This window comes from Pseudoliparis swirei, chromosome 13, assembly GCF_029220125.1.
Source record: "Pseudoliparis swirei isolate HS2019 ecotype Mariana Trench chromosome 13, NWPU_hadal_v1, whole genome shotgun sequence".
NCBI classification, from domain to species: Eukaryota; Metazoa; Chordata; class Actinopteri; order Perciformes; family Liparidae; genus Pseudoliparis; species Pseudoliparis swirei.
Window position 1 is genome coordinate 2,851,912 of NC_079400.1, and position 27,562 is coordinate 2,879,473.

The window sequence follows — 27,562 nt, forward strand, 5'->3', positions numbered from 1 at the left end:
TTATTCCTCTATTTCTGCTTTTCTTTGTCTTTTAAGAGAAAGTTAACTGAATCTTTGTGTTTTGGACTGTTGTCGGACTAAATAAACTCTTTGAAGATGTCACTTTCGGCTCTAGAAAATTGTGATAATGAAAATAATGTTGAGTTGCGGCCCTACTCCTCAGCCTGAAATGAATTAATACGTCTAGTCATATCAAAGAAGTATTCTGATATTTCTACTGGCTGTTCTAATGTTGATCCCAATGAACCTTGTATGCAGAAAGCATAATCAGTTCAAGATCTGTTTTTTAAAGCAATGCTATGACAACTGTTAAAAAGACAGTCAGAACATGTTTTTAAATACTTTATTTAAAAGGGAATCTGGAGCTTTAATATCTCATTTCCCTTCCACCAATGTTTACTGTAATGTGCCATGAAATACAAGCTGGCCTGGACGTCGTCTGTAATGCCGACTTTATGCATCACAAAGAAAAGATGCTGCCTGTTGCAGCCAAATCAAACACCGTGAGTGGGCAACATGTTTGTGTGAACATCATGCAGAGAATTTACTCATCCGGACATCACAGGCAGCCATCCTAACAGTATCGTTGATGTGTAACACACCATTACATCACTTCTGCAGTACGCACTTGTGGTGTCAGCTCCAGCTATAAAAGGCAGTTTATACTCTTACACACACACACACACACACTTAATACTTTTTAAAGTTGCACATTCGCACACTCTTGCACACACGGATACACAACAACATGTAGGACAAGACAAAACGATTTGGTCCCTATCAACCAGATGATCAGAGACTGGTACACAGGAAGTATTCAGTACCGGACAAAAAAGTTATGGCCAGTTGCAAAGTCCCAGTTTCAGTTTTCTTTCGGATTTTAAGGTACATATTCCACATACAGATGCATCTACAATTACAATCAAAACTTAATATATTTTCTGTTCCGACTATAGAAGTGAGTATACCAACACGTTTCTGTCAAACGTCCACTCGTTATCGGGATTGCTCTGTGAACTTTGACTTGTTTGGCTTTTTTATTTCGTCAATATTTTTCGCTGAAGGACTTTATCCCATTACACACAGCTGTTTTATTCCCCATGCAATATAAAAAAATCCATGAATAACTCCCTTATTTTTAACACCACAGGCAATTCTCATACAAACACAATCTCATGAAAATTGACACATTAAAAAACATTCATTTATAGTATATTACATATTTATAATGTGAGGGTAACTGTTCTTACAATACAAGGAAAACATCTTGCCATCAAAAAGATTAACAATTGCACATAATGATTGGCTAAAATATTTCAGTGACAAGGGGAAACATACAAAAATGGGAGTTTTTCAAAATAGATCAATAGCTCAACTAAATTGTATACTTGCTGTTCTTATACATTACAAAATGAGGACACAGTCTTCTCTCAAATGTTTAAAAAAAGCTGCTGAAAACATAAAAAAACCAGAGTTGTGTACAAAAAGATGTTTTAAAACAGGCCCTTGCTCTTCTTCAGATTCTTCTGTTTCCAGTTTGGGAGAGCGTTGAACTCAACTCGACTCATCTCCAGAAGTATCTGAAAAACATCAAAGTAAGCGGAGAACACATGTTACATGAGGTCTGATATAATAATACACACGTGACGACATTGTGGTCCAGGTGAGCCGAGTTATATCATAATATATCGGATGACTCAACAGGCCTTACTCATCGGATCGGTTTGATATACAGGGTTCTTACACATGTTGACCAGTGGATTTCCAGGACTTTTCCATGACTTTAAACCAAATGTCCATGACCAAACTGAAATCTCGGTATAAACATGAACATTTTTTAAAATGTTGCGTATTGAGAGCGTACGCCGGCTTATATTTTGAGCGTCTTTCTTTAAAAAACGTATTAATTATTTCAAACTCGGCGTAAATGAACATGTGATTATAACAATTTTCATGACTTTTCCCAAACTTTTATGATTTAAGTTTTTTTCATGACTTTTCCAGGCCTGGAAATAACCATTTTAAAATTCCATGACTTTTCCAGGTTTTCCGTGACCGTACGAACCCTGGATATATTAAAAATAGTCTTTTCTCTCCGTATTTGGCCAGTAGTTTAAATCAAAACTCTCACACACTTTAAATAATTAACGTTAATGAAATAATGGAGCTAACACTTCATCTTGAAGTCCCTACCTTGAAGTCCGGGTCCGACAGGTAATCCTCCAGCCGGAGGGGGTCCACTCCCTCCGGCAGCGGCTTCCCGGTGAGCTCGTCGATGGAGTACTGCAGCTGGCTGAGCTGCGACAGCGCCTCCTTCACCAACACCACCTTGTTCCTGGAGCTCTGCGTCTGTGTGCGCTTTACACGTCAACAAATGACCAACTGACCTATTGCACTTTCCTCTATTTGTGAAAAACAGAATTATGAATGGCACATAGCAGATGTAAGTGAAATAAAAATATGGGCACATGGATAATTCCTGCAGGAAATAATAATAATCTGGAGTTTACTGAGGCTGAAATCACATTTTTTATTTAAAATCTTTGTTGTGCTCTGTTTCACGGTCTTGAATTTATACTTTACACTTTTAGTTTTCTTCCCTGACTTTACACTGAGCCTGATTCTGCATGCCAGGTTTACCCAGACGTCTCTGAACAGATCTGGTTGAGTGAGAGGATTTTGATTCCCTCCCGCGTCGACACAGAGAACAGCGGTCTCCTGTCTGTCGGACGTACTGGGACGTCACAAAACATCTCAAAAAAAGAAGTCTCCCACCTTCGTGATGCTGGTGTCCTTCTCCCAGTATGGGAAGATGTTGGTGAAGGTGAGAGGTTCACAGCCTGCCAGGATCAGATATGCCAGAGGGGGGCGCCGAGGGTTCTTCTCTATAAATCATTCCACAGTGAAGAAGAAATGACAAAAAAATATATTTTGATTTCAGTTCCATATTCAGATATCCGCTGTCCGGCGATGAGTGATCCTGACGGCGTCTAAACAAAAGTTAAAGCGGTTTATTTTTAAGACTAGGTGGGTCAGTGTTTAGCTCCTAAACATTTAACCCTCCTGTTATATGACTTTTCCTAATTTATTGGGGACAACTGGGAAAACCTAAAATTCACATGATGATATGTTTTCAATGTCCTGTACACAACTTATACATTTGTAAATTTGACCCCGGGTGTAAAACATATAAGAAATATCAACCTTTTTATTTATTTAAAGGGCTATTTAGGTAGTCAACAAACAAACATAAAGTACCTCACACTTAAACTTGGGAAACATTATTAATTCTAATAATTTTCTGGAGGTTTTAATTGCTGGGGTCAAATTGGCCCCGAGGGTAAAAGATGTGAGTAAATGTGAAGGTCACAGGAGGGTTAAAGACACACTGCTGTACACACGGACTCTTTCTCTCCGGTGGGCGCCCTCTGACCTTTGCAGTACTGCAGCACGGTCTCCATGGCACACTTCCTCTCGCTGTTCCAGCGCATCTTGGCAGAGCCGGTGCACTGCGTGTCGTCCGGCTGCCAGCCCTGCCACAGGTACACCTCCATGCGGTTGTCCAGCAGGAACAGGGCTGGAGGAGTTAGACGGGGGAGCACTGACATGAACATCCAGCAGCACCGAGGTAACATAGCGCCAATACGCCACGGCCCTGCTGAGGCTCCGCCCACTGATGAGACTCCGCCCACTCCTCCTCTCTACCTCCATCTGCCTGATGGATGGTGGAGGTCTGGATGGTGGAATATGCCGACTACCAACTCTTCATCCACTCTGTCATCTTCATTGTGTTGTTACTGTGTTTTAATTAGTGTGTAATGATTCCTTCTGGTCACATGACATCTATGACACCTGTCCATCCTGGAGAGGGATCCTCCTCTGTTCTCTCCTCAAGGGTTCTGACCTTGTTTCTCTTAATTCTCTGAAATGTGACATAGCTGCAGATGTGTGTGTGTGTGTGTGTGTGTGTGTGTGTGTGTGTGTGTGGTACCTGGCTGTGGTGCGGAGTAGAGGTTCTCCTGCAGGAAGGGCATCGCCATGACTCCCTCGGCCGCCCTGGCGGGACACAGCCGCTCCTCCCCTTCGAACACCCCGGAGCTGGCTCCCAGCCAGAAGAGGCGCGGTGTGAAGTTGTACTTCCCTGGATCTGGAGACCACACACACACACACACACACACCTGGTCAGCCATCGGCTCACACACCGAACACAAGCAGCCAGCATGGATCTCTCTCTCTATTGGTTGCCGATGGCTCGGCCTCGGCGTGTGACCGCGAGGACGCACCCTGCAGCATGACGTCGTAGGCCTTCTTGTCCTGCGGGCCCAGAGCCTTCTTGAACTCCGCGGGTTCAGATCCTTCCTCCACCTCCTCAAAGTCCACGCTGCCGCTGCCACTCAGACCCAACTCCGAGGGACACCTTGAAGACCCGGACACAGGACGGCCGTCAGTCCGCAACACTCGGTCCATCCACAGGTCGTCTCTTCAGCCACGCGCCGTGTCCTCTCACCTCTGGGTGAGTTTGTCCGCCGCTCTTCTGGCCACCTGCCTGGCGCCGGCGTGGGCTTTACAGCCGTGCCACAGGAAGAAAAGGCCTTTCTGAGCGTGAAGAAGGACCAGGCTGGCACGAGAGCGCAGACTGGCACGCTGGCAATCGACCTCCACCAGCGAGGCCTCCGCCTCCGCCTCCCCCCGGACACAGAACAACCGCCAGCCGACTGCAGAGGTCAACCAGACATGGTTGGGATAATTTAGGGTTTATGTGACGTGAGGAACGAAAAAGCGTTCAACTGTTTATGGTATTTCATAAAAGTAGTCGAAGTCTCAGTAATACGGTACATCACTGAAAACAAGAAAAACTAGAATGGGCACTCGGTAGAGCGCATACCTTCGCACATCATAAGATTGGGCATTGAATTATGAACATTTTGGCATTAGTTGCATGACAATTGGATAACAATGGTAAATAAGATTTTGACCTTTTCATGACCTTGACCGTGACCTTTGACCCGATCGATCCCAAAATCGAATCAAATGTTCCCCGGATAATAACCAATCATCCCACCAAATTTCACGCGATTCGGTTTAATACTTTTTGAGTTATGCGATCAAAACATAACCTTCCACATTTTCAATGCGAAGGTAACCATATGTACCTGTGTTGTGGTCATTATCGTCTCTGCTGCCCTTGTGGATGATCAAACCTCCCTGGAAGAGCTGCAGGAAGCACGGCGACTCGTTGCCCTCGCTGACCAACACCTGGACGGTCCATCAGATACAAGACACGCTGAGATGAAATTGTACTTGAACTCACAAAGGACATTTTCTCGATGGCGTGTGATGAGCCGATACCCACTTGTGCCCCCCTGTGGCTGCCCAGCTCCACGGTCATCAGGGCGGAGGTTCCTTTCTCGCTGACGCTGGAGTCGCTGCCTTGCCAGAAAAAGCAAGCGGTCCTCTCTCTGCCTGGAGCTCCGGCACTCAGCTCCCCGGGTTTCTGCCGCTTCCCCACTGACGGCACAAAGCGAGAGTCAAGCCGGGGGATACAATCTGAATTGCTGCTTCCACATCTGGACTGAAACGGAAAAAACACGAAAGAATTTCTTCTTTCAGACCTTGTTAACCGCACTTAAAACACGCTTCTGTTGTTTCTTCTCGTCGACCGGAGAATATTGAAGAAAATGATGACGAAGAGGAAAATTCGAGAGGCTCAGCACTTGATAAGAATACAAAGTGTATTCTACAAGATACAGGTGAAAAACAGACGCCTAGAACAACTGGAGACTTCCAGGAGCCGAATTGAGAAAATCTAAAGATATGGCATTTTGCTACAGATTATATACAAGGAAGAAAAGAGGCGACTAACCCTAACCCTCAGGTGGGAGGGCTTCGAGCGGGCTTCTAGCCCCCACCCACATGATCATCTTCTACACAAAAGGCCCCTCAGAGCTTCCTCCGACCTACAGATTTTGATCCCTGACATCTTGTGTGGTGGAAATTACACGACGCTTCTTCAGTTGCACTCCATCACGACGAAAGAAAGTGAAGTCGGGCAGATCAAAGGCATCCATCTTCTGCCAGGTCTTACCGCTCCGTCACCATATGCATTGGTGAAGCATCATAAGTAACGGTTTATGGGGACAAGTTTTATTTGTGTTTTGTTTATTGTTTTATGTAAATATGTATGTGTGTGTGTGTGGTGTATGTGTATGTATTTATGTATGTGTGTGTGTATATGTTTATATGGGTGTGTGAATATGTATGTACACTACCGTTCAAAAGTTTGGGGTCACTTAGAAATGTCTTTATTTTTCAAAGAAAAGCACTATTTCTTCAATAAAGATAACATTAATCAAAAATACACTCTATATATTGTTAATGTGGTAAATGACTATTCTAGGTGGAAACGTCTGGTTTCTAATGAAATATCTCCAGAGGTGTATAGAGGCCCATTTCCATCAACTATCACTCCAGTGTTCTAATGGTACATTGTGTTTGCTAATCGCCTTAGAAGACTAATATCTGATTAGAAAACCCTTGTGCAATTATGTTAGCACAGCTGAAAACAGTTATGCTGGTGATATAAGCTATACAACTGGCCTTCCTTTGAGCTTGAAGTTTGAAGAACAAAATTAATACTTCAAATATTAATCATTATTTCTAACCTTGTCAATGTCTTGACTATATTTTCTATTCAATTTTCAATTCATTTGATAAATAAAAGTGAGTTTTCATGGAAGACACAAAATTGTCTGGATGACCCCAAACTTTTGAACGGTAGTGTATGTGTATGTATAGGTATATGTATGTGCATGTGTATATGTGTATATATATATATATATATATATAGGTATATGTATATGGTTCTCTGAAATAAGTTTTTTCGTGAGATCATAGGTTCGGGCACTTATAAGCTTGATAGCTTCAGCCTCGACCCTTTCGGTCAGCCACTTTCTTCTTTTGTTGAAATTTTGATTTTTGTATATTCTTGCTGATCGAAATAAACTAAACTAAACTAAACATTGACGTCTCCTATTTGACACATCGGCCGTCCGCGAGCTCGGTGCCCTCACCGAGCGTGGTGACGGAGTACTTCCAGCGGATGATGTAGGCGTCGCCCTGGTGCAGTTGGCCCAGGCTCTCCGGAGGCAGCTCCTCCTCCCCGTGCTCCTTGATGTGCCAGGCGTCCACGGCGACCGTGGCCAACTCCGCCTGCCGCCCGTCGTCCGCCCTCACCAGGCCGTGGCCGCGCTGGACGTTCACCCCCTCCAGGACCGTCTTCACCGGCTCCGGCTCGTTGTCCAGCAGGGCCTTGGCGTCGCACGGCTGCAGCTCCAAGTCCAGCGAGGGGCGCTCGATGCAGTGGATCGGGCTCTGACCGAGAACATTCGTTGTTAGTTCAAATGTGTCGCGTCAGGCGGGATATTCATTATTGTGTTTCTTCTTAATTGTTTTTAAAACAGATTGTCAGATACCTGCAGACAAAATAAGACATGCAGATTTATTGGCGAGGACTATGCCGACACCATAAGAAGAGGCTTTGCAATCTTGGGACCCGAGTGATTCTGTGAATGATGGTTATAGTTGGTTCAATATGGAAGATGATGATTTATCATTGATGTTTTTCATTTTTTTCTTCCTTGTCTGATTGTTCGTATCGTTGGTTGGTTGTTATGTCATTTTTATTTATTCACTGTTGTTTTTGATTGTCTGGTGTAACTTGTAAAAACTTAAAATAAAATGATTAAAAGTGCAGATTTATGCAAGACGTCACCGATTCATGTATTACATGAACGCGGAGTCACTGCCGGATCAAACACCCAAACACCCGAAGCCCAATCACAGACCTTGATTTCATCAGCTTCCTCCTCCTTCTTCCTCTGGGCCCAGTCCAGGAACTTCTCTCTGAACAGGGCCGTCTCATTGTGCTCCGACAAGCGGCCGAACAGAGTCCAGCTCGGACGACCCTCCCCTTGCCTGGAAAATCACACGGAAAAAAGTTCACCTCTACGCAGCTGTACCGGCAAGATAAAACCACTAGGGGGCTACAACAGCACAACCGATATCGCAATTCTGTTCGGTGAGGATCAACACGTGATGCTCACTGAGGCACATCCGAATCGGCGAAGGAGGCATCCAGAGGGTTGACCCGGCAGCCGCTGTAGTCGAAGCTGCCGCTGTAAAGCTGCTTGCCCAGTTTCACGGCCACTTTCCTGTCGCCCAGGGACACGTCTTTCCCGTGCCATACGTACACTTCGCTGCCAAAATCAAACACTAAGACCTGGTGTGGGGCAGCGGGAGAGGAGATGAGGAGCAGTTATTAAAAACAACGGATACAACGTGTATTCAAATGTCTGTCTGGATTATCACGGCCGCTTTGTGAATGTTTCGACCATCTTTTTTCAACCTTTCTAAGCAGCCGCTAGACTTTCGCAGGTGTAGAATGGTCATTATTTCCCAGACAGGTGAAGTCATAGTCAGGGTTCTTACACATTTTGACCAATGGATTTCCAGGACTTTAAACCAAATTTCCAGGACCAAACTAAAATCTCAGTATGAACATGAAAACTGTAGAAAATGTTGCGCATTGAGAGCTATCGCTGGCTTATAATTTGAGCGTCTTTCTTTAAAAAATATATTAATTATTTCAAACGCGGCGTAAATGAACATGTGATTATAAAAAAATTCCATGACTTTTCCAAAACTTTTAGGATTTAAGTTTTTTCCATGACTTTTCCAGGCCTGGAAATGCCCATTTTAAAATTCCATGACTTTTCCAGGATTTCCATGACCGTACGAACCCTGCATCGTAGAGAAGGGGGCGTTACCTCTTTGGAGTCGAGCAAGGAGACACTTGGAATGGAGGCCCAGGCCTCTTCATGAGGCACCAGTTTCTCTCCCTGCAGCCTGTACACCCCGGTAGAGTCCAACACCCCGCTCTCGTACAGCTCGTCCTCGTCCGGCTCCCCGGCCCCTATAACACACACACACACACACACACACACAAACCGGCAACACGCAGAGTCAGCATATATGTCGGCCATCAGGGTCAAAACAAAAAACAGAACGCGTTGCATTCTGAAGATGTGTTATGAGACAACAAAAGACATCGTGATGACTTATTTTCAGTGTCAAGTATTTGTGCCTGAGCTATATAAATACTACTTTTAATGATGTTGGAAAGACAGATATTAAGTAGGACTACTTAATATCTGGTGATATTCAAGAAAAAATTTAAAGACATGACTCTGGAGAAGTACAGGCGTATCAGCATTGATGAAGCATCATAAGTCACGGTTAATGGGGACAATTTTTGTTGTTGTTGTTTTGTTTATTGTTTTATGTAAATATGTATGTGTGTGGATTTATGTATGTGTGTGTGTATATGTATATATGGTTGTGTGAATGTGTATGTATATGTATGTGCATGTGTATATGTATATATATGTATATAGGTATATGTATATGGTTCACTGAAATAAGTTTATTCGTGAAATCATAGGTTAGGGCACTTATAAGCTTGATAGCTTCAGCCTCGACCCTTTCGGTCAGCCACTTTCTTCTTTTGTTGAAATTTTTATTTTTGTATATTATTGCTGATCGAAATAAACGAAACTAAACTAAACTAAACTACGAACCTCTGTATTGGGTTTGTCCGCCCAGCAGGCTCCAGAAGTCTTTGGCCCATCTGCTGTCGGTGTTGATGCCCTCCTCCAGCACCGTCACCTGGGACGCCTTACAGCCGAGGTCCCTCTTGGCCTGGACGAACGCCACCATCTCTGACGCCTGGCCACACGAAGCACATTGTACGCGTCGCATCGGTGTTCAATTCAATTCAGTTTATTTGTAGAGCCCATTTTCACAAATTACAAATGTGTCTCAGAGTGCTTTACAATCTGTACATGTAGGCACAGGGTTCGTACACATGTTGACCAGTGGAATTCCAGGACTTTAAACCAAATTTCCATGACCAAACTGAAATCTCGGTGTGTACATGAAAACTTTTTGAAAATGTAGAATTCAAACAATGAGAATTACAAAGCATACAATATACCTTAAATGAAACAAGTGAATGAGAGACAATAGTTTGATTAAAAGAATATGATATTATATATATGATACATGATATAAATGGTTATTCTTTTAATCAAACTATTATCCTTTATGTGCAAATCCACCTGTTTGGACTTGGCGTACGTCGGCTTATTTTTTGAGTGTCTTCCTTTCAAAAACATATGAATTATTTTAGACTCGACGTAAATGAACATGTGATTATAACACATTTCCATGACTTTTCCAAAACTTTTGTGATTTAAGTTTTTTCCATGACTTTTCCAGGCCTGGAAATAACCATTTAAAAATTCCATGACTTTTCCAGGTTTTCTATGACCGTACGAACCCTGAGACATCCTTGACCTTTGACCTCACATCGGATCAGAAACAACTCCCAAACAACCCTTCAGGGGAAAAAAACCCAGTGAAGAACCCTTTAGGAGAAAACAGAGGAGGATCCCTCTCCAGGACGGACAGGTGTCATAGATGTCATGTGACCAGAAGGAATCATTACACACATTATACATGTTCGAGTGGAGCATCTCTGGTGTTTCCTCTACCTTAGCTTTCTCGATCACGTTGGCAAACTCTCCGCTCCACATGTAGCACTGCTTCGGCGTGATGAGGAGGAAGCAGTCGCCGCTGTTTAACGAGTGCGCCGTCGGCTCCACCAGGCGCACCTGGACGTGCCTCCGCCCTGAAGACAAAGACGGAGCGGCGGATACTTCCAGACGTCAGGAGCCTTCATCGCATGCATATAAATCTGTAATTAATCATTTGTTTGTGGTTTATTAATTAACTGAACAATTTAACCCTCCTGTTACCTTTAGGGTCAATTTGACCCCATTCAATGTTTAATGTCGGTGTTCTTTCGGGCCAATTTGACCCCAGGCTGTTTTTCACTGTGTCAAACATATAAGAAATATCAACTTTTTTATATATTTAAAGTAATTTAAAGGGCTATTTAGGTTGTCAACAAACAAACATAAAGTACCTCACACTTAAACTTGGGAAACAATATTAATTCTAATAATTTTCTGGAGGTTTTAATTGCTGAGGTCAAATATGTGAGTAAATGTAAAGGTAACAGGAGGGTTAAAGTAATAACACCTCGGGGTTTCCCTTGAACAGCGTTTTTTAAACTACGTTTCATCATAGAAGCTCGTGGGTGATGAGCGCCGTACATAATCCAAAACAAAGACGCAGGTGACGTGCACGGTGCACGCGTCGCTGACCTTTGATGCGGATGAGCATGAGCTTGTTGAAGGGCAGCGTGCTGTTGTTGGTCACGACGTCGGTGGATTTCACGCTGCGCAGGCTGACCTTGCGGAAATTCTCCTTGCTGGCGAGGCCCGCCAAGGCCTCGTCGGCCAGGTTGGATTTGGAGTGTTTCGCCACTTTGAGAAGAGAAAGAGGACCGGAGACTTTAAAGAAAGAAACGCAGCTGAGTTCACACACCGATCAGAGATATTGATCTAAATCTGCTATCTCACTAATTGTAACAAATAAAAACCAGATAGAGCATAAGAGATATAACATGTTTTCTTATTACTTCTTTCATGTGAGCATTGCTCGAGTTTCCTCTTTAACTTTTGTTATGCCAAGAGTTTATTAATAATAAACAACGTGAGCTGTGTTTTAGGAAGGGGACAGGAGATAACGTGCACGTGAAAATATAAAAAATGATCATTTCTGACAAATGATTCACCTCTACAACTGTATTTTTGGTTAAAAATAACAAAATAATAAACTCATACTTTTTAAATAGTTTTTGCCGTTATGCAGAGCACAGTGCAGCCTTCAGAAACCACTAAAAGCCACTGGGTTGTTGTAGGTTTACCAGGAACAACACAACCGGCCTCGGGATCGTCGTTAGAAAGCAAAGTTTGGTTGTGGCTTCAACTTTTGGTGAAAGCTGTTGAGCCAAATAAGAATCTTAATGGAGTTTTACAGAAGTTAGCTCGGGAACAATGACCACCCCGCCGACCTTCTCCCTCTCTCTCTCTCACCCATCTAACCCCTCTACCTCCCTTACCTCTTACCCCTCGACCTCATCCCCACATCCCTTCCCCTCGACCCCTTTTCCTTTTTCTCTCTTTCGCAATAAACCGTTCAAACTCATATCGCTCCCAGCGCGCTCATCGTTCGTGAACCCGAGCTCAGGGGAGAGCGTCCGTCGGGCCGGAGTCGGCGTGAGCGGTCTTACTCCTCTCCACTTGGATCCTCTTGGTCTCCAAGGAGGCCACGTTCAGCCTCTGCTCGGTGTAGACCTGGCGGAGGTCGTTGCGGGCGGCCAGAGCCCGCAGAGGGTTCCTGGAGCCCTGGTTCCTCCGGTTGGGTCGCATCGCTCGCTTGTGCTCCGTGACGGCCGAGGTCAGTCTAAAGACGGCACGCGGCGGTCATTGATCGGATGAGAAAAGTAGGGAATCACAAGTCATTCGTTATTGTTTACGACTTATATGAACTCACTTTGGTGAGTCGGCCTGAATCTGGCTGAGATCCTCCTCGGTCAAAACCACGCCGGAGTCCTGGAGGATCGACGGGGACACGGATTTGTAGAAGTTGCCGAACGTCTCGTCGTCGTCCAGGGTCATCACTTCTTTCTCCGTCTCGGCCGTCACCTCCACGGTGGAAGTCTTGCCTTTGCCCACGCCTGAGCGACCCGCCGGGGCAGGAAGCGGGAAGGGGAGAAGGCGACTCGGAGATGAGCAAAGTGTTTGGGATCTCCTGTCCTGTGAGCTCGCGGCTCGTCTCGTAAACGCTCATCAAGTAATGTTTCACATGCACTGAGTGGAGATGTCAGTGAAATAGTGTTCTGATTGAGATTATACAGATGTGGATTAACAAATGTGTAGACATACATCTAAAAATAGATCCTCCTTCACGACACATTGTTACCTTCTCATTGAAAATGCGGAAGGTTATGTTTTGATCGCCGTGTATTTATTTATTTGTATGCGTGTTATTCGCATAAGTCAAAAAGTATTAAACCGCATCGCATGAAATTTGGTGGGATGATTGGTTATTATCCGGGGACCATTTGATTAGATTTTGGGATCAATCAGGTCAAAGGTCAATGTCAAGGTCATGAAAAGGTCAAAATCTTCTTTTTACCATAGCGCGGTCAATTTTTATCCAATTGGCATGCAACTAATGCCAACATGTTCATAATTCAATGTCCAATCTTGTGATATGCGAAGGTATGCGCTCTACCGAGTGCCCATTCTAGTTTGAAATATTATTATCTTGCGTGGAAAAACAACGACAAACGTGTGTGTGTGTGTGTCGGGGGGGGGGGGGGGGGTACCTTTGTTGTGGAGCTTGTCGAGGAAAGACTCAAGCTTGTCGAGCCTTTTATCTCCTTCCACCTTGACGTCAGTTCTGCTGGAGATTTCTGTCCCGCGATAACAAACAGAGGACTACATGTCACAAAACAACACATTTACATTAATATTGTTTTAAAAAGGTACCAAATGCTCTCATTTAAATCTGTCATCCTTTGCCCAGAAGCGTGCGGTTCAGGTGAAAATATACGAAACAAAAAGTTACAACATCTGCTGTAACAACAGACGTATCAGGTGAATGAGTTTATGGATGAACTGAAAGCAGGGTTCTTACACATTTTGACCAATGGATTTCCAGGACTTTTCCAGGACTTTTCCAGGACTTTAAACCAAATTTCCATGACCAAACTGAAATCTCGGTACAAACATGAACATTTTAGAAAATGTTGCGTATTGAGAGCGTACGCCGGCTTATATTTTGAGCGTCTTTCTTTAAAAAAACATATTAATTATTTCAAACTCGCCGTAAATGAACATGTGAATATAACACATTTCCATGACTTTTCCAAAACTTTTATGATTTAAGTTTTTTCCAGGACTTTTCCAGGCCTGGAAATAACCATTTAAAAATTCCATCACTTTTCCAGGTTTTCCATGACCGTACGAACCCTGTGAAAGGTTTTACTGGTTGTAAGTGGAATGTTTTCCGACCTTCAAGTGGCTTCACAGGCGTGGTGTTGGACTTCCTGAGGGAGGTGGGAGCAGACTCTTCCTTTACGACGTCTGTGACGAGACCTGGAGGAAGACAAGGGGAAGATTTAGGGGTGCAACTGACACAAACCATAAACAATGTACCATGAACCTGCCGATCAATTGTTTGGTCTGAAAACAGGGGAAAAGCCCGAGGTAGCATATTATAACCGCCAAAGAATAAAATGTGGACCAATAATGACCTAATCAATGCAGCTCTACAGGGAATCGTACCCCACTAGCATTACACTATCCTAGTCATCCTGATACACAGGGCCTGTTTCTGGAGGGACACCAACGTGAACGATTGTTTATTTTCACAAAATCGTAAAAGTTAAGTTATTTTTTACTTATTCATTACTTCTTTTACTCAGCATTCAGCACAAGCTGAACACGACGTGTCCTCCAACGTGACTGTAAAGCAGAGGTGGAACGACAGGAACGTTACATTCACACGCAGGGATCTCGTATGTTTTGTTTCTATTTTAGGTCACGTTATACTTCTATTCCACGACATCTTAGAGAGAAATATTCTACTTTGGACTCCAAACTACATTTACTATACATACAACAGCTTTAATGCCAAGAAACTTTTCAGAGACATATTTTAATGTCCTTCCGAGCCAATTAAAACCGTACTTTTCCAAATTTTGATTCGATTTTTTTTAGAAATTGAAGAATCGCTGGAAATCCTGGCAAACTCGGCACTTTACTCTGCACTTTACTTTATTTTCCCCCTGTATATTTAGTATTTAGTATTAGTATTTAGTTTTTTTGTATTTAGTTTTGTGTTTTATATTTATTTTCATTGATGCTCTGATGTGCACCGCTGCTGTGATTTTTGACATTTCCCCACTGTGGGACAAATAAAGGAATATCATATATCATATCATGAGTAAATTTCATTCCAGAGAGTCTGAAGACGCCGAGTTGACGCACTGCCGGCTCACCTTTCTTGGCCATGCGTCCGGCCACAGTGAACTGGACCGAGTCGTTGGCGGCCCCCCGGCCTTTGCTCTTCCATTGCTCCTCCTTGTCTTTAAGGACCTTCATCCTGTCGGCCAGGGACATCTTGGGCCCCAGATCGACGCTGGACTTCTGTTGGAACATTCGGACGTTTATTTCAAAAAGGAAGTCGGCCACCCGGTCTACTGCCCGTTGGTTTCACCCGCACAGAGTTCAGAGGACACGGTGAAGAACTCACGGGGGAGCAGGAGGGACCACAAGGGGTGGGAGATGGTCAAGCAACGGAAAATTTATTTAAAAGTGAATTATGAATGATGTCACTACTTTCTTATTATTTCTGTGGGAGCGAGGCTACTCCCAAAAACAACACCCCGCCCCCCCCCCCCCCTCAAGGTTCCGAGTTACAACATAAACATGAAGAATGTGGAGTCCGAGACAATAAAAAACCTCAACTGCACTGGGGCCACATCTATCATCGGCTACTCATTATTCCTGACGTGATTTACTCCTGCTGCCATTTTTGCACCTGAACTCCACCATGAAACATTAATTAGCGGAGGTTTACTGCCCCCCCCCCCCCCCCCCCCGGTCCCACTGGACCCCAGGAGCCGTTTTAAAGTAATGAATGATATTCCACTCCGAAATATTTGAACCGTTTTACGGCCCTGCCGGAGCTTTTACTGGCTGCCACCCCTCATCCCTTCACTAATAATGAGCACATCCCTGCATGTGAAGCACCATGTGCACAGGACAGACCGACAGTATCTCCAGTCCACAGGGTGACTGCACAGGAGAAGAATTCAGTGCTGATAACACATGAAGAAACGTTGTTGATTGGACCTCCGGGTGTGTATTGGGTGTCTATAAAGTATTACATTGCTCCTTATTGGCTTTTGTTCAACTCTTGAATGACAATAATTTCTTCCAAACAATACGTTATGTTCTCTGTGCAGTTTGTTGATGCACTACTGATTTTAATTGTGTTGTGTAAATACTTATTGTTTTTTTTGTCTGTTTTCTTGAATGATTTTATGATGAGGCCGGTATTTTATCGTAACCTGTATGTTTATTGCATTTTTATTATGTTACTGTGTTAACCTCTCTCTCCTTTAGTGAAGGCTGTAACATCTGGCCACAGGGACCACAGCTGGAATTTAGCATTAGCTAACGTTAACACATTTACCCCTGGGTTGATGAATGTGTACGGTCCCTGTACAAATAAATAAATAAATGAAAATGAAATAATTCCTCGTTAGATAAAGCAAACTGTACATGTTTCGGCATATTAAGGCAAACGAGTCAGTACAATTGCCTTCAATTTGCACGTTTACTACTTATATTTAATACTATATGCCTCGTTGATGAGTTGTTTCTCAGTGAAAACTATTTTTGTACGAGCCAAAACATGCAAAACGAACAATTCAATCATCAGAATCCGTCAGACATGCATGTATATATTCTATAAATAAATATGACATGTTGTTATTTACTGTGATGTGCGAGGCACAGCATCTATTTTGGTCTTTACAACTGACAATGATGCATATTTACAACCCACTCTATTTTGTTCCTTTCCTCTATCGCTAAGTTTTCTTCTCATTTACCTTGAAAGGTGATTATTGAGATTTAACAATCAGAAGAGGGCCTTATTTTACAAAAAAGTATTGAACACCTGCACTGACATGTAACACACATCTAAAAAAGAAAAATAACAAGCCTAAAGAATCCTATGTGCTATGTTTCCTGAATTAATGTAGTCACAAAATGGAGAAAAACCCACCAGTGTCCCTCAAACCGACTTCCACTCACATCGTACCACGCCTGTTTCTACTATAATGCTGAACATGCTACACAGAGTGGTCAAATAGTAGCCTGGCATGAGACAGAAGTTCAAAGCATCGCATTGGATCCCACTGGCATGCACACGGAGACGGCACACTGGGTCCCAACTTCAAAGTGAACGCTTGCAGATTTCCCAACATGAGAATACGACACATCCAGAGCCGTCTCTGCACACGTCTTAACCGAACGAGACACACAGGAACTGAGGAATTCCTCTTTTATTACTTCAAGCTATTAATACAAGAAAAGAAAAAAAATCACATTAGTCCCTTGGTATAATAATGCGAGTGCTTATTGTGTATTGTGAGTGTATTGTGTATGCATATATGTTGTATATATACATATATATTTTACTTTGTATACTTCTTGTATACATCTATATCTTTCACTTGTATACATCTATATCTTTCATCCCTGTTTTTTATATTTTATGTTTTATTTTTTATTCTTGTGTGTTTAGTTTATTGGTGCTGCTACTGTTACGACAAATTTCCCCTTGGGGATTAATAAAGTATATATCTATCTATCTGTCATCTATCTATCTTATAAACAGGGTTCTTACACATTTTGACCAATGGATTTCCATGACTTTTCCAGGACTTTAAACCAAATTTCCACGACCAAACTGAAATCTCGGTATAAACATGAAACATTTAGAAAATGTTGTGCGTTTTTGAGCGTCTTTCTTTAAAAAAACATATCAATTATTTCAAACTCGGCGTAAATGAACACGTGATTATAACACATTTCCATGACTTTTTCAAAACTTTTATGATTTAAGTTTTTTCCATGACTTTTCCAGGCCTGGAAATGACCATTTAAAAAATCCATGACTTTTCCAGGTTTTCCATGACCGTACGAACACTGACTACAATATCTGTCCTCTCACTCAGGCCTAAAGCATTCTCACACACATATAGACTCACACTGCTCATCTCTGGAGTCAATCAGAGAGGGGAAATACCTTGGCCTGACAGGACCCTGGAGAGAAGGGGTGGAGGGGAAAGGGCCTGGGCCTCAAACCCACAGGAAACCATTTTTCTCAGCCGTGTCTCACAGGCAGCACCTCAGCCAAACCTCAAACACAGATATCGGCCGACTGAAGGCCGGCAAACGGCATCCGTGTACCGACAGCGAGTGTGTCGGCGGCTCTGATGTGTCAGTGAGAAGTTACCCAGAGCGCAGGTAGAGAAACAAGGGGCCACCATTACATTGAGATGATGTCCATGCAGAGAGGAACATACAGTACAGACACACACTCACCTGAAAGGGGCTGGGAAAGGTCAAAGAAAGGGGTAGAGTCCACAGGTGAGGACAGAGGATTACTGAAAAGAAGGGTTTAAGGAAGGAGGAGGAGGAGGAGCAAAAGGAGATAAGGAAAAATGATCAGCAAAGAAGGGGGGAGGAAGAGAATAGCAGGGCTACGTTAGACTGCATGGACGACTGGAGAGGAGACGTGGGTCATTTAAAGTCTGGCCAGATGGTTGGGAGGATGGGAGAGAGAGGAGAAGGGAAAGAGAGAGAGAAAACACCAAATAGTGGAAAAGCAACGCAGGGAATGAAACTCATGGTTTCATTTAATCAGGTGAAAATGTCTCTTTGTTGGTTTAACGCAAAAAGTTTGATTTCTTCTTGATATCTATTTTTTTATTTTTATTCCCTAATTCAAGGACATCCTTCAAATCAGTCGTAAGTATTGAAGAATGGGAACACACTCATCTTCTGTGGATTTCCTGGATTTAGATTCAACAAAGCAGCAGATTTCTGTAAATTGATTGATGATTATTACGAGCAACACTCATTATTTAAGACTCTTCAGCGTGTACGGCGAGCCCTCGCTTTACGACACAGCTGTGAGGTCGAGAACAACTTAGCAGGCTTAACAGGAAACATCTGGAGCGGGTCGAATACGACCACGGTGGGTACCGTGCATGTTACATTCCCTGGTCTCCCACATACCGAGCAGCAACAACATCTGCTCCAGATTGGCAGCGTCTGAGATACAATGACAAACCCACTACGGAGAGAGAGAGAGAGAGAGAGGAATGTAACAACTAACAAGAAGAGACACATGAAAGGGAATGCCCCATAGATAACTTTGACATTATTTCAATGCTAATTATTTAGCCCAACCTTGAATTCTCTACATCTCGTTGGCGAGTTAGTTTCGTAGAGTTCTACGGGAACGGCCACCGAGCGCGGCGGGTTCCAGATGAATTTACAGGCGGAAAAAACAAACTCGGATTGAATTAATGGAAGAAATGCGCAGACAGTTTGGCCGTCTTTCATGCCTGCGAGTGTCGAGGACGCAGTTTTGACTTTGTGTTGATCTATCGTAATGAAGACCGACTACTAGGGATGGGCATCGAGAACCGGTTCTGTTTTAGAACCGGTTCCCGGTGAACCGATTGTTTGGGATCGTCAGCCAAATTCTTTAACGGTTCTGCTAACGGTCCTCTGTGGCGTTGCGCATGCGCACATTTTTTTAGTTTCTTCAGACTGCAGCAAACATGACAACGAGGCAGAAGCGCTCTAAAGTTTGGCTCTATTTCACACGACAAAATGACAACTACGCCACTTGTAACGTGTGTAAAAAGTCTATTTCGTCGAAGGGAGGAAATACAACAAATATGAAGAAGCATTTGAACACAGCGTGGAATTAAATGACAGGAGTGTGTTCGCTGCAGCAGCTCAGCTGACGTCGGCGCTTCATCTCTTTCTGTCCAAGGTAAACTCCTCAGAAGTGATCACAACACTCACTGTGTGAAGCCATTTGCCTTTATTGTGTGGAGTCGATCAAGTTCTCTTCTGTCCCTTCGTTTGAAGCACACATTTGAGCTCCGGCATTGGTCCCATTATTGATCACTTCACGTTTGGATTGAAAGTCCAGTTTTGAGAAATGTTTGATAGTAACGGTGTTAATGATCGGAGGGCGTGTGTTATCAGCAAACGTTCGCGTTATCGTGTTAACCTATTATTAAACTGAGCATATCGATTTTTAATCCATAATTAAATTTAGCATATAGCTACGCTAGTTTAGCTATATAATCTTCCATTTTCAGCCCCCTACATTGAGGTTGTGTTCGCCTCCCCTCTTAATGTGGCTTTATGTCAGCTCAGCAAATTCAGCGATTTTGTCCGTGCCATTTGTTTCATTGTGTAAACCAGCTTTCACTATATAAATAATCTCCATTGCCATCCAATTTAGCTGATGAGGTTCAGAGTCAGACCGGTTCAGAGGCTGGTCGTCTGTCTGGGTCTCAGGCTACAGCACGTCTTGTCCACCTCCTCATATCTTTGTGTTCATCCTCCAGCCCATCTGAGAGAGTGTTCTCCACGGCTGGAGACACAAGAAGTCCTGAGAGATCGCGTATCCTCCCGGACAAAGCAGACATGCTTATTTTTCTGCACAAGAATTGTTGATGATCCATACAATTGATGGTTGCACACTTGGTATTTGCCACTGCTAGTTTCATTTTTGGCAGCTCAGTTCAAATACCCTTTAAAAAAAAGGAAGGAGCACTGTAATTTCTAGGAACATGTTTAAATTAAACAGAATACATTTTATTTAAGTTATGGAAGTTTTATTTTAAGTTCAAGAGGAATATGTATAAATGTTTTTGGTTATTTAAAAAAATGTAAATGTGTATGTATACATACTGTATATGGTGTGTGCAGCATTATAGAAAATTATATAAAAGAAAATTAATGTAAATAAACCCGTTTGTGCTCTTTTTTTCACCCCTTGCCCAATAAGAATCGATAAAAGAATCGATAAGGAATCGAATCGATAAGCAGGAATCGATAAGGCATCGGAATCGTTAAAATCGTCTCAATTCTCATCCCTACCGACTACGAAAACACAAAATCACGATTCAGTATTTAATTTATGGGGGTATTTGTTCAAATTGATGCCTCTCTGTACGGACTTATTAATGGCTTTTTCCAGACTATTAGAGGATTCATTTGAAGGTGAGCTCATCCTTGGATGAGAGATGAGCCCCAAACCAGAAACCCCAAGAGGACCATCAAACCAACTGATGCTCCGTGTGAATAAACATGACATCACTGCAAACTCAGGGTCCAGTGTTGACCCTTTTGGGGATCTCCATGTGCAGTGGTCCCCAAACTAAGGATACGGCCCCCTGAACAACACCAGAGCCGCGTTATGATTTTTTTATTTTTATTTTGGCCTTGCCACGCAAATCCTCGACTAGCCGCTCTCAAATAGAACGGAATAATGGCGAAAAGGTTAAGTAAGAGAATAAATAATGTTATTTATTTCCTGACTTTTTTCTGTGAAGATCCCGGAAAGGGTTATTAATATTTGGTTATGTGGCTTTCTGGAAAACAACACGTTTACATTTAGGCACCCTGCGTTCGTCACACTTTTTCTGTTACAAACTGACCCCCACCAGAGAAGGGACACGTTATGTGGCCCTCACAGGAACAAGTTTGTTGACCCCTGTCCACGTGCCACTCGTTGGGTTCTTCCACTGCTGCTCGATCTTTCGCTCGCACGTGGAATGGTTATCACGTTGTTTTTCCACTTCAAAAAACTCAGCAAGGGTGGTCTCGTGTGAGCGGGAGAATAGCGTGTAGAAACCTGCAAGCACTTCTATCACCACTTCCAAAATGCATCAGTTATCTTAGCATGTGTGAAACGTTGAAGTCCTCGACGCAGACCCGTGTAAAATTGTATGACATGGGTGTTTATATACATTTGTGAGACATGGAGGTCTATAAAGAACAAAACGCTCGGTTATGGAGGGGATTGTTTGTTTTTTGTACTTTGCGGCCCGGGTAAGAGAGGAGAGGGCCAAAACCCAAAAAAAGAACCGGGCATTACATTGCAATGTTTGCAGGTGTTAGGTCACGGTGTAGGATTGTATTTTCACAAGCGGAAGGGGCGTGTCTCCCTTTCACTGTGGCAGGCCAGCTAAGCCCTGGATCTCTGGGCTTTGGCGTCACCACTTCCAAATCGGCTGCAGCCCCAAAGTCCTCCTAACCTCACATCCTGATGGCAACAAGTCAGGGAAATACGCTGATTCAGCAGTGGAATCTTTCTTTTCCCTGCACACAAAGCTGAGGGGAAACCTCAGCCTGTGGCAGAAAAAAAACATGCACTCCAACTTCAGTCTTGTATACCTGTTATTTATTCTAACTAAACAACTCTCTCACAAACTACTGAACCAGACAACAAAAGGAAAGAGTCTGCTCAGAAAAGCAAAAGCCTACCTTCTTCATCCAGGCGTTTTCAGCATCTTGGAGCTTCCCGAAGCGGTCGGACAGCGGCGTGCGGCTCAACTCGGATGTTTTGGGCTTCTTCGGCGTTTCGCTCGTGAACTCTGCCAGTCTGAACACAGCAAAAGACACATTAGTTATTTCCAGGGTTCCTACACATTTTGACCAATGGATTTCCATAACTTTTAACCAAATTTCCACGACCAAACTGAAATCTCGGTATAAACATGAAAACTGTAGAACATGTAGCGTATTGAGAGCTATCGCCGGCTTATATTTTGAGCGTCTTTCTTTAAAAAATAAGTTAATTATTTCAAACTCGGCGTAAATGAACATGTGATTATAACAACATTTCCATGACTTTTCCAAAACTTTTATGATTTAAGTTTTTTTCATGACTTTTCCAGGCCTGGAAATGACCATTTTAAAATTCCATGACTTTTACAGGTTTTCCATGACCGTACGAACCCTGTATTTCCCCCCCGTTGAAATTAACCTTCCAACCTCCCTTTGCGATGCATTTCAGAGTCCGAGTATTAAATACATTTGTTTTGAATATTTTAGTAAATTCTTTTTTTCTCTGCAGAGAAACTAAAATGCCACATTTCGGCGTGACGATTCATCCCGATGCCTGCTGTGTTTGTGTACATCCGGTGACCTCTGTTTGAGGGAGGAGCCCTGGCTTCCATCCAAACTGCTCTCCAGTTCCTCCACGTCCTCGGACACGGAGGACGTCTTCTCCAGGCTCTCGCCAGGCGAGGGGCTCCTCGTCTCCTCCAAGCTCCCCCCGCCGCTGCTCCCCTCGCTCGGCTGCCTGTCGATGCTGAAGCTGCCTCCGTCAGTTAGTGACTCATCCGCTCTGTAATGTTCCCCATTGACATCATCCTCCATCTCCCTCTCCTCCTCCTCCTCCATCTCCTCCTCCATCTCCATCTCCTCCTCGCTCTCGGGGTGGTTGAGGGTGACGCCGGTTTGTCGGGCCGGCGCGCAATCCGCCGCCGACTCCTCGCTGTGGTCCGACTCCATGCTGGTGGAGCGGCTTTTCTTTAGGATTCCCTTGATGCCCCGAGACCCGGAGGAGTCCTGGCGCTGCAGCGAGGCGAGCTGGCAGGGAGGAGAGGGAGGGGGGGAGGCGTCTCTGGTCCTGCTGAAGGGGGGAGCTCTGTCGGAGAGGAGACTGGAAGGCTGATGGAGAGAGGGAGAAGAGAGAGAGAAAGCGGTTTATTATTTTTACTACCAGCTATAATATTTACAAGAGCTGGAAAAGCGGATTAAAGTTGCAAGACTACTGTGAGTGTATTCTACGGCCCCTGATTATGGCATGTAACTCCCTCTGACCAGACCAACTTTTCCACACAAACTCATTTTGACTCATTACTCCTGGACGTGTTGGAGAAGAAAAGAAGAAGGAGACTGAAGAGCGTGAGAAAAACAAAAGCTTTGTGATTAGAAAAAGAGATCAAGTGAATAAAATCTGCAAGACTTGTTTGAGATGTCACTCTTTTTTTTTGGTGTGTCATGTTAAGTTGTGTTTTTGAGACACAAGCTCTTTGTAGTCTGAGCTAACGTAACATATTAACAGTTTTATGGATGTGACTGAGTTTAAAAAGCATTAAGCACCGTTAAGCTTTTAAAAGAGTAATAGTTTAAAAATGCCATACAGACACGTATAGCAATAAACATGAGCATAACATGACACATCTAGACACACCCTTTTGTGTGTGTAATATGCCGCGTAGTAGATTCAACAGCAGCTGGAGCAACAGCAGACGTCCTAGTGACAACAGGTCAAAGGTCACGGGGGAGTGTTGATTTAAGAGGAGATGACGGAAGAAGCAGTTGATTAGCCAGCTGAGTGTGAAAGTGCAACGCAGCCTGGTGGTCTTCTTAAATTAAAGACATCAGTACAAAAGTGTGTGTGTGTGTTGCAACTGTACATCAGTGACATAAAGTACAATCCACAAGTTAACTTGAAAAAAAAATTGGAAATTCTAATCCAAACCAGACCCGGAGGAGAGCCAACGTTAAGGTGAGTAAGCGTTTTGGCTCGCACGCGGTGCAAAAAGCAGTGTTCAAAAATATGATCTTTCCAAAATACAATCCAGAGAGATGACTTTTATATTTCAGTCTATTGAGTTATGGAAACCATGTGCCATTTAAAAAAGAATATATAAAAACTAATGTATGAAATGGAAACAAAAATACTGACTTTCTCTTCGGCAGTGGAAGCATTCTCATGCCGCTCCTTCCACGGAGGTTCATCTGGGGCCTCCGTCTCATCCAGGAACTTGCTCTCCGCTCTGGGGAGGCTGAAATATGGGAGGAAAAAAGAGATGAAGATGAAGGAAACCAAGAGAAAAGGGAAATGTATATATACACTACCGTTCAAAAGTTTGGGGTCACTTAGAAATGTCTTTATTTTTCAAAGAAAAGCACTGTTTTTTCAATAAAGATAACATTAATCAAAAATACACACTATACATTGTTAATGTGGTAAATGACTATTCTAGGTGGAAACGTCTGGTTTCTAATGAAATATCTCCAGAGGTGTATAGAGGCCCATTTCCATCAACTATCACTCCAGTGTTCTAATGGTACATTGTGTTTGCTAATCGCCTTAGAAGACTAATGTCTGATTAGAAAACCCTTGTGCAATTATGTTAGCACAGCTGAAAACAGTTATGCTGGTGATATAAGCTATACAACTGGCCTTCCTTTGAGCTTGAAGTTTGAAGAACAAAATTAATACTTCAAATATTAATCATTATTTCTAACCTTGTCAATGTCTTGACTATATTTTCTATTCAATTTTCAATTCATTTGATGAATAAAAGTGAGTTTTCATGGAAGACACGAAATTGTCTGGATGACCCCAAACTTTTGAACGGTAGTTTATGATGTAAAATATCCAAATTATTCAGGCATTATACAAATGGACTTGCAGGAAAGAGCTAGCAGGCCACACATATACGTCATGCTCATTAGCACATCTTGTTTCTGTTATGAGTGCATCACTAGTGCTCAAGCACATACTTTAGTACCATTTGTATTTATGAGGCTATACAGTAAATAACTGGGGCCAGCATGATGATAAATACACTGAACTTAAGAGTTTGCTAAAACACCACCGAGCTCATCGTCATCTCATCTGTAGCGAGTGTTTTTCAGCCTCTCAGGCAGCGATGTCATCTCCTGAGCGATGTCTTTAAAAAAAATATTTATATATTTATTTATATTTGATAAAATAACACAAGACAGGACTTTAAGGATAGAATACAAAGGGAAAGGAGAAATTAAAAAAAACAAAAATAGATCAAAAATAATTCGAAAAACCACAGCAAGTAACACATTCACACATCACCAGTCTGACATAAGTACATCTTTAAGGTTACATCATCAAATCAAGTCAGCATCGGTGCCGGTGTTTTCCACCCCGGAGGGGTCCACCAGGTCTAAGACCGGTTTCCATATTTTGACAAATCCCTTTGACGTTGTCGTGGAGGGTGTGGGTCAACTTTTCGCGATGTCTTTTTTATGCAATCATTTTATTTTTGTCACAAGCTTAACTATCTATATGAAAACATTTGTCTTGTTGCAAGCAGAGCGGAGCTTTGCTGAAAAGCTCATCGACACCTCCACATCCGCCGGGTTCAGTTGTGAATAGTCCAACGTCCTGAAGTCCCCTCTGGGAACTGGAAGCAGTTTATCAGGGTTCTTACACATTTTGGCCAATGGATTTCCAGGAATTTTCCAGGACTTTAAACCAAATTTCCATGACAAAACTGAAATCTCGGTTTATACATGAAAAAGTGAGAACATTTAGTATTTAAACTGTGAATAACAAAGCAGACAGTATGAGAACTTTCCAGTTAAGGTGCGTTCACTTGCAACGCGAAAAATAAAATAAATTGCGCCGCCAGTAAGAGAGCGTGTGCCGGCTTATATTTTGAGCGTCTTCCTTTCTAAAACATGTTCATTATTTCAAACTCGGCGTAAATGAACATGTGAATATAACAAATCTCCATGACTTTTCCAAAACTTTTGTGATTTAAGTTTTTTCCATGACTTTTCCAGGCCTGGAAATGACCATTTTAAAATTCCATGACTTTTCCAGGTTTTCCATGACACACACACACTCACACACACACTCCAGCTCAGTCTCCAGTGGTCACAGTGCTAAGTACAGTTCTGCTCTCGCTGCTGCAGCTCTTAACTTCGGTCTGGTTGTGTTTGCGTCACCATGGCGACATCACAGCCCCGCTGTGTCTTCATGCGTGTGTGTGCGTGCGCGAGAGAGTGTGCGTGCGTGCCATATTAAAAAAGGCAAGCTCGGCAGGTTTATCTGGTTTATTCCTGCATCTGTTCACATCATTTGACGGCCGGTCTGTAATTACCTCTGCGCCTCGCTCTGCCTGTGTGTGAGAGTGCGAGTTGATTTGAATAAGTTTGTTCTTATCCGCTCGTGTTGCGGCGTACGCGTTGCACCGCAGACCACGGCGCCTATTATGCCAACTTGTGAAAAAAGAAGAGCCCATTAAAAAATTCAAACGCTACCTGGCGGAGGGTTCCTCTTCGTCAGTACTCATCATCTTCACCCAGTCGTCGGCAGGCCGGCCGCTGCTCCCATCCTCCGTCTCCTCCTGGTCCTACGGGCAGAAGGAAGGGCGACCGTAGCCTAAAGGTCGGGATTGTGTTTGCAAGGAATTCCGCTTGCGTCCTACACTAGCTGTAAAAAAACAAACTTTAATAGGGGGAGTGAATTAAGGAATGAGGCTCTGCCCACACACTTAAGCGAAGCAGTTAACCCGTCACATGCTCAGCTGAGGCGCTCGTGCCAACGCTGTAGTGTGTGAGTGATTGTGACGTAAAGCTACCCACCCAGAGCGCATGAAGAAAGAACTGAAAGAGAGAGACGAGCACAGGGTTCTTACAGGACTTTTCCATAACTTTTCCAGGACTTTAAAATCAAATTCCCATGACCAAACTGAAATCTTGGTATAAACATAAAACATTTAGAAAATTCTGCGTATGGACCGCGTACGCCGGCTTATATTTTGAGCGTCTTTCTTTAAAAAACATGTTCATTATTTCAAACTCGGTGTAAATGAACATGTGATTATAACAAATGTCCACGACTTTTCCAAAACTTTTATGATTTACGTTTTTTCCAGGACTTTTCCAGGCTTGGAAATGACCATTTTAAAATTCCATGACTTTTGCAGTTTTTTCCACGACCGTACGAACCCTGCTGGCACTGCATTTTCTCCATTGAAGTAAAGTCTCCTCACCATCTTCAAAAGGCTCAAACTCCCCCTCCAGACATCGAAGTCTGCACAATTTGTACCCGGTTAAAAATCCTTGAAATGATATCTCCTCCTCCCTCATGGAAAAATTCGGAATTTCTGAAAGTGCACATGTGTATCCTT

At 43.1% G+C, this 27,562-nt stretch overlaps 1 protein-coding gene across 1 annotated transcript in view; it reads right to left on the minus strand.

Annotated features, from left to right (window-relative positions):
- Nucleotides 1-329: 329 nt before the first annotated feature.
- svild (supervillin d) overlaps nt 330-27,562 on the minus strand; it is a 55,386-nt gene continuing 28,153 nt past the window's right edge. The window contains exons 5-29 of the mRNA XM_056429111.1: nt 26,691-26,782; nt 24,346-24,445; nt 22,795-23,321; nt 22,131-22,248; nt 15,035-15,182; nt 14,046-14,129; nt 13,358-13,444; nt 12,520-12,703; nt 12,257-12,429; nt 11,286-11,447; nt 10,611-10,747; nt 9,636-9,783; nt 8,826-8,971; nt 8,103-8,278; nt 7,845-7,974; nt 7,071-7,371; nt 5,354-5,508; nt 5,154-5,256; nt 4,508-4,715; nt 4,284-4,417; nt 3,992-4,147; nt 3,434-3,577; nt 2,776-2,885; nt 2,194-2,349; nt 330-1,580 (exon numbers count right to left, since the gene is read on the minus strand). Coding sequence (XP_056285086.1) covers nt 1,494-1,580; nt 2,194-2,349; nt 2,776-2,885; nt 3,434-3,577; nt 3,992-4,147; nt 4,284-4,417; nt 4,508-4,715; nt 5,154-5,256; nt 5,354-5,508; nt 7,071-7,371; nt 7,845-7,974; nt 8,103-8,278; nt 8,826-8,971; nt 9,636-9,783; nt 10,611-10,747; nt 11,286-11,447; nt 12,257-12,429; nt 12,520-12,703; nt 13,358-13,444; nt 14,046-14,129; nt 15,035-15,182; nt 22,131-22,248; nt 22,795-23,321; nt 24,346-24,445; nt 26,691-26,782 — 3,966 coding nt within the window. The 3' untranslated portion in view covers nt 330-1,493. The remainder of the gene's footprint in view (nt 1,581-2,193; nt 2,350-2,775; nt 2,886-3,433; nt 3,578-3,991; nt 4,148-4,283; nt 4,418-4,507; nt 4,716-5,153; nt 5,257-5,353; nt 5,509-7,070; nt 7,372-7,844; nt 7,975-8,102; nt 8,279-8,825; nt 8,972-9,635; nt 9,784-10,610; nt 10,748-11,285; nt 11,448-12,256; nt 12,430-12,519; nt 12,704-13,357; nt 13,445-14,045; nt 14,130-15,034; nt 15,183-22,130; nt 22,249-22,794; nt 23,322-24,345; nt 24,446-26,690; nt 26,783-27,562) is intronic.